At 79.8% G+C, this 7,023-nt stretch overlaps 1 protein-coding gene across 2 annotated transcripts in view; it reads left to right on the plus strand.

Annotated features, from left to right (window-relative positions):
- Positions 1 to 319: 319 nt before the first annotated feature.
- The window catches only part of mfsd4b (major facilitator superfamily domain containing 4B), a 36,523-nt gene continuing 29,819 nt past the window's right edge, over positions 320 to 7,023 (plus strand). The window contains exon 1 of one of the 2 annotated variants that reach the window (XM_069887627.1): positions 320 to 626. In XM_069887627.1, the coding sequence (XP_069743728.1) occupies positions 422 to 626 (205 nt within the window). In that variant the 5' untranslated portion in view covers positions 320 to 421. The remainder of the gene's footprint in view (positions 627 to 7,023) is intronic. The other variant, XM_069887628.1, reaches the window with a different exon arrangement.

The raw sequence follows: 7,023 nt of genomic DNA on the forward strand, positions 1-7,023 counted from the left end.
TGGGGGGGTAGGGTGGGGGGTGGTGGGGGGGTAGGGTGGGGGGTGGTGGGGGGGTAGGGTGGGGGGTGGGTGGGGGGGTAGGGTAGGGGGGGTATTATGAGGCATTACTTTGGGGTGTTCAGGCCGCCTGAAAGGGCCACATCGATGGCTTGACCTGCTGAGTTGCTCCAGCTTTGGGCAGCAGGGAAGGCGAGACGCCGCCCTGACCCTGCATCTTTCTTGCCAGCATGAGGGTTGTCTTCCCAACGTTGAGTGCGAGGGCCAGGTGGAAGGGACCCGGGGAACACGGGCCGCCGCTCCCCCGCGCATGCGCGCTCGGCCCGCTGGGCACCTGTCCCCTCGGCCCGCCGATGCGCGTCGCCGTGGCCGCTGCCGGAGGCCCTGTCAGCCCCGGTGAGGTGGAGCGCGGCGGGGTCCCGAAATGCTGGCCGGGCCAGGGGTTGCGAGGGGGCGGCGAGCAAGAAGCAAGTGCGGTTCGCGCATCCGCTGCAGCGGCTGCGGGAGGAGGAGGAGGAGGAAACGCCGGGCGCCGGCGGCCCAGGCGGGGGGACTGGCCCTGACGGGAAGGGGCATCGCGGCGGCCCTGCTGCACCACGCTGCTGCTGTGCGCTGCCTTCCTTGGGCTGGTGAGTGCGGGGGGCCATTCTTATCGAGGTGTGGGGGGGGGGGGGGGGTGGGGACGAGTGGCGGGAGGGAAGACCATGACGATCTTCTCCGTCCCAGAGCAGGGAGGAGGGGGTCTGCCGGCCCGCCCCCCCACCCCAGAGCAGGGAGGAGGGGGTCTGCCGGCCCGCCCCCCCACCCCAGAGCAGGGAGGAGGGGGTCTGCCGGCCCGCCCCCCCACCCCAGAGCAGGGAGGAGGGGGTCTGCCGGCCCGCCCCCCCACCCCAGAGCAGGGAGGAGGGGGGTCTGCCGGCCCGCCCCCCACCCCAGAGCAGGGAGGAGGGGGTCTGCCGGCCCGCCCCCCCACCCCAGAGCAGGGAGGAGGGGGTCTGCCGGCCCGCCCCCCCACCCCAGAGCAGGGAGGAGGGGGTCTGCCGGCCCGCCCCACAGAGCAGGGAGGAGGGGGTCTGCCGGCCCGCCCCCCCACCCCAGAGCAGGGAGGAGGGGGTCTGCCGGCCCGCCCCCCCACCCCAGAGCAGGGAGGAGGGGGTCTGCCGGCCCGCCCCCCCACCCCAGAGCAGGGAGGAGGGGGTCTGCCGGCCCGCCCCCCACCCCAGAGCAGGGGAGGAGGGGGTCTGCCGGCCCGCCCCCCCCCACCCCAGAGCAGGGAGGAGGGGGTCTGCCGGCCCGCCCCCCCACCCCAGAGCAGGGAGGAGGGGTCTGCCGGCCCGCCCCCCCCACCCCAGAGCAGGGAGGAGGGGGTCTGCCGGCCCGCCCCCCCACCCCAGAGCAGGGAGGAGGGGGTCTGCCGGCCCGCCCCCCCACCCCAGAGCAGGGAGGAGGGGGTCTGCCGGCCCGCCCCCCCACCCCAGAGCAGGGAGGAGGGGGTCTGCCGGCCCGCCCCCCCACCCCAGAGCAGGGAGGAGGGGGTCTGCCGGCCCGCCCCCCCCCACCCCAGAGCAGGGAGGAGGGGGTCTGCCGGCCCGCCCCCCCCCACCCCAGAGCAGGGGAGGAGGGGGTCTGCCGGCCCGCCCCCCCACCCCAGAGCAGGGAGGAGGGGTCTGCCGGCCCGCCCCCCCACCCCAGAGCAGGGAGGAGGGGGTCTGCCGGCCCGCCCCAGAGCAGGGAGGAGGGGGTCTGCCGGCCCGCCCCCCCCACCCCAGAGCAGGGAGGAGAGGGTCTGCCGGCCCGCCCCCCCACCCCAGAGCAGGGAGGAGGGGGTCTGCCAGCCCGCCCCCCCACCCCAGAGCAGGGAGGAGGGGACTGCCGGCCCGCCCCCCCACCCCAGAGCAGGGAGGAGGGGGTCTGCCGGCCCGCCCCCCCACCCCAGAGCAGGAGGAGGGGGTCTGCCGGCCCGCCCCCCCACCCCAGAGCAGGGAGGAGGGGGTCTGCCGGCCCGCCCCCCCCACCCCAGAGCAGGGAGGAGGGGGTCTGCCGGCCCGCCCCCCCACCCCAGAGCAGGGAGGAGGGGGTCTGCCGGCCCGCCCCCCCCACCCCAGAGCAGGGAGGAGGGGTCTGCCGGCCCCGCCCCCCCACCCCAGAGCAGGGAGGAGGGGGTCTGCCGGCCCGCCCCCCACCCCCCCCCACCCCAGAGCAGGGAGGAGGGGGTCTGCCGGCCCGCCCCCCCACCCCAGAGCAGGGAGGAGGGGGTCTGCCGGCCCGCCCCCCCACCCCAGAGCAGGGAGGAGGGGGTCTGCCGGCCCGCCCCCCCCACCCCAGAGCAGGGAGGAGGGGGTCTGCCGCCCGCCCCCCCACCCCAGAGCAGGGAGGAGGGGGTCTGCCGGCCCGCCCCCAGAGCAGGGAGGAGGGGGTCTGCCGGCCCGCCCCCCCACCCCAGAGCAGGAAGGAGGGGGTCTGCCGGCCCGCCCCCCCACCCCAGAGCAGGGAGGAGGGGGTCTGCCGGCCCGCCCCCCCACCCCAGAGCAGGGAGGAGGGGGTCTGCCGGCCCGCCCCCCCACCCCAGAGCAGGGAGGAGGGGTCTGCCGGCCCGCCCCCCCCACCCCAGAGCAGGGAGGAGGGGGTCTGCCGGCCCGCCCCCCCCACCCCCCCACCCCAGAGCAGGGAGGAGGGGGTCTGCCGGCCCGCCCCCCCACCCCAGAGCAGGGAGGAGGGGGTCTGCCGGCCCGCCCCCCCACCCCAGAGCAGGGAGGAGGGGGTCTGCCGGCCCGCCCCCCCACCCCAGAGCAGGGAGGAGGGGTCTGCCGGCCCGCCCCCCCACCCCAGAGCAGGGAGGAGGGGGTCTGCCGGCCCGCCCCCAGAGCAGGGAGGAGGGGGTCTGCCGGCCCGCCCCCCCACCCCAGAGCAGGGAGGAGGGGGTCTGCGGCCCGCCCCCCCACCCCAGAGCAGGGAGGAGGGGGTCTGCCGGCCCGCCCCCCCACCCCAGAGCAGGGAGGAGGGGGTCTGCCGGCCGCCCCCCCACCCCAGTGCAGGGAGGAGGGGTCTGCGGCCCGCCCCCCCACCCCAGAGCAGGAGGAGGGGGTCTGCCGGCCCGCCCCCCCACCCCCCCACCCCAGAGCAGGGAGGAGGGGGTCTGCCGGCCCGCCCCCCCACCCCAGAGCAGGGAGGAGGGGGTCTGCCGGCCCGCCCCCCCACCCAGAGCAGGGTGGAGGGGGTCTGCCGGCCCGCCCCCCCACCCCAGAGCAGGGAGGAGGGGTCTGCCGGCCCGCCCCCCCACCCCAGAGCAGGGAGGAGGGGGTCTGCCGGCCCGCCCCCAGAGCAGGGAGGAGGGGGTCTGCCGGCCCGCCCCCCCACCCCAGAGCAGGGAGGAGGGGGTCTGCCGGCCCGCCCCCCCACCCCAGAGCAGGAGGAGGGGGTCTGCCGGCCCGCCCCCCCACCCCAGAGCAGGGAGGAGGGGTCTGCCGGCCCGCCCCCCCACCCCAGAGCAGGGAGGAGGGGTCTGCCGGCCCGCCCCCCCACCCCAGAGCAGGGAGGAGGGGGTCTGCCGGCCCGCCCCCCCACCCCCCCACTCCAGAGCAGGGAGGAGGGGGTCTGCCGGCCCGCCCCCCCACCCCAGAGCAGGGAGGAGGGGGTCTGCCGGCCCGCCCCCCCACCCCAGAGCAGGGAGGAGGGGGGTCTGCCGGCCCGCCCCCCCACCCCAGAGCAGGGAGGAGGGGTCTGCCGGCCCGCCCCCCCACCCCAGAGCAGGGAGGAGGGGGTCTGCCGGCCCGCCCCCAGAGCAGGGAGGAGGGGGTCTGCGGCCCGCCCCCTCCACCCCAGAGCAGGGAGGAGGGGGTCTGCCGGCCCGCCCCCCCACCCCAGAGCAGGGAGGAGGGGGTCTGCCGGCCCGCCCCCCCACCCCAGAGCAGGGAGGAGGGGGTCTGCCGGCCCGCCCCCCCACCCCAGAGCAGGGAGGAGGGGGTCTGCCGGCCCGCCCCCCCCACCCCAGAGCAGGGAGGAGGGGTCTGCCGGCCCGCCCCCCCACCCCAGAGCAGGGAGGAGGGGGTCTGCCGGCCCGCCCCCCCACCCCCCCACCCCAGAGCAGGGAGGAGGAGGGGGTCTGCCGGCCCGCCCCCCCACCCCAGAGCAGGGAGGAGGGGGTCTGCCGGCCCGCCCCCCCACCCCAGAGCAGGGAGGAGGGGGTCTGCCGGCCCGCCCCCCCCACCCCAGAGCAGGAGGAGGGGGTCTGCCGGCCCGCCCCCCCCCCACCCCAGAGCAGGGAGGAGGGGGTCTGCCGGCCCGCCCCCCAGAGCAGGGAGGAGGGGTCTGCCGGCCCCGCCCCCCCACCCCAGAGCAGGGAGGAGGGGGTCTGCCGGCCCGCCCCCCCACCCCAGAGCAGGGAGGAGGGGGTCTGCCGGCCCGCCCCCCACCCCAGAGCAGGGAGGAGGGGTCTGCCGGCCCGCCCCCCCCACCCCAGAGCAGGGAGGAGGGGGTCTGCCGGCCCCGCCCCCCCCCCCCCACCCCAGAGCGGGAGGAGGGGGTCTGCCGGCCCCGCCCCCACCACCCAGAGGGGAGGAGGGGGTCTGCCGGCCCGCCCCCCCCACCCCAGAGCAGGGAGGAGGGGGTCTTGCCGGCCCGCCCCCCCACCCCAGAGCAGGGAGGAGGGGGTCTGCCGGCCCGCCCCCCCCACCCAGAGCAGGGGAGGAGGGGGTCTGCCGGGCCGCCCCCCACCACCCCAGAGCAGGAGGAGGGGGTCTGCCGGCCCGCCCCCCCACCCCAGAGCAGGGAGGAGGGGGGTCTGCCGCCCGCCCCCCACCCCAGAGCAGGGAGGAGGGGGTCTGCCGGCCCGCCCCCCCACCCCAGAGCAGGGAGGAGGGGGTCTGCCGGCCCGCCCCCCCCACCCCAGAGCAGGGAGGAGGGGGTCTGCCGGCCCGCCCCCCCCACCCCAGAGCAGGGAGGAGGGGGTCTGCCGGCCCGCCCCCCCACCCAGAGCAGGGAGGAGGGGGTCTGCCGGCCCGCCCCCCCCACCCCAGAGCAGGGAGGAGGGGGTCTGCCGGCCCGCCCCCCTACCCCAGAGCATGGGAGGAGGGGGTCTGCCGGCCCGCCCCCCCTACCCCAGAGCAGGGAGGAGGGGGTCTGCCGGCCCCGCCCCCCCCACCCCAGAGCAGGGAGGAGGGGTCTGCCGCCCGCCCCCCCACCCCAGAGCAGGGAGGAGGGGGTCTGCCGGCCCGCCCCCCCACCCCAGAGCAGGGAGGAGGGGGTCTGCCGGCCCGCCCCCCCACCCCAGAGCAGGGAGAGGGGTCTGCCGGCCCGCCCCCCCACCCCAGAGCAGGGAGGAGGGGGTCTGCCGGCCCGCCCCCCCCCCCCACCACCCCACCCCAGAGCAGGGAGGAGGGGGTCTGCCGGCCCGCCCCCCCACCCCAGAGCAGGGAGGAGGGGGTCTGCCGGCCCGCCCCCCCACCCCAGAGCAGGGAGGAGGGGGTCTGCCGGCCCGCCCCCCACCCCAGAGCAGGGAGGAGGGGTCCTGCCGGCCCGCCCCCCCACCCCAAGCAGGGAGGAGGGGGTCTGCCGGCCCGCCCCCCCCCCGACCACCCAGAGCAGGGAGGAGGGGGTCTGCCGGCCCGCCCCCCCACCCCAGAGCAGGGAGGAGGGGGTCTGCCGGCCCGCCCCCCCACCCCAGAGCAGGGAGGAGGGGTCTGCCGGCCCGCCCCCCCACCCCAGAGCAGGGAGGAGGGGGTCTGCCGGCCCGCCCCCCCACCCCAGAGCAGGGAGGAGGGGGTCTGCCGTCCCGCCCCCCCACCCCAGAGCAGGGAGGAGGGGGTCTGCCGGCCCGCCCCCCCCACCCCAGAGCAGGGAGGAGGGGGTCTGCCGGCCCCGCCCCCCCACCCCAGAGCAGGGAGGAGGGGGGTCTGCCGGCCCGCCCCCCCACCCCAGAGCAGGGAGGAGGGGGTCTGCCGGCCCGCCCCCCACCCCAGAGCAGGGAGGAGGGGGTCTGCCGGCCCGCCCCCCCACCCCAGAGCAGGGAGGAGGGGGTCTGCCGGCCCGCCCCCCACCCCAGAGCAGGGAGGAGGGGGTCTGCCGGCCCGCCCCCCACCCCAGAGCAGGGAGGAGGGGGTCTGCCGGCCCGCCCCCCCCACCCCAGAGCAGGGAGGAGGGGGTCTGCCGGCCCGCCCCCCCCACCCCAGAGCAGGGAGGAGGGGTCTGCCGGCCCGCCCCCCCACCCCAGAGCAGGGAGGAGGGGTCCTGCCGGCCCGCCCCCCCACCCCAGAGCAGGGAGGAGGGGGTCTGCCGGCCCGCCCCCCCCCACCCCAGAGCAGGGAGGAGGGGGTCTGCCGGCCCGCCCCCCCACCCCAGAGCAGGGAGGAGGGGGTCTGCCGGCCCGCCCCCCCACCCCAGAGCAGGGAGGAGGGGGGTCTGCCGGCCCGCCCCCCCCACCCCAGAGCAGGGAGGAGGGGGTCTGCCGGCCCGCCCCCCCCACCCCAGAGCAGGGAGGAGGGGGTCTGCCGGCCCGCCCCCCCCCCACCCCAGAGCAGGGAGGAGGGGGTCTGCCGGCCCGCCCCCCCACGCCCAGAGCAGGGAGGAGGGGGTCTGCCGGCCCGCCCCCCCACCCCAGAGCAGGGAGGAGGGGGTCTGCCGGCCCGCCCCCCCACCCCAGAGCAGGGAGGAGGGGGTCTGCCGGCCCGCCCCCCCCACCCCAGAGCAGGGAGGAGGGGGTCTGCCGGCCCGCCCCCCCACCCCAGAGCAGGGAGGAGGGGGTCTGCCGGCCCGCCCCCCCACCCCAGAGCAGGGAGGAGGGGGGTCTGCCGGCCCGCCCCCCCACCCCAGAGCAGGGAGGAGGGGGTCTGCCGGCCCGCCCCCCCCGACCCCAGAGCAGGGAGGAGGGGGTCTGCCGGCCCGCCCCCCCCACCCCAGAGCAGGGAGGAGGGGGTCTGCCGGCCCGCCCCCCAACCCCAGAGCAGGGAGGAGGGGGTCTGCCGGCCCGCCCCCCAACCCCAGAGCAGGGAGGAGGGGGTCTGCCGGCCCGCCCCCCCACCCCAGAGCAGA

This window comes from Narcine bancroftii, chromosome 6 (assembly GCF_036971445.1).
Source record: "Narcine bancroftii isolate sNarBan1 chromosome 6, sNarBan1.hap1, whole genome shotgun sequence".
In the NCBI taxonomy this organism is placed as follows: domain Eukaryota; kingdom Metazoa; phylum Chordata; class Chondrichthyes; order Torpediniformes; family Narcinidae; genus Narcine; species Narcine bancroftii.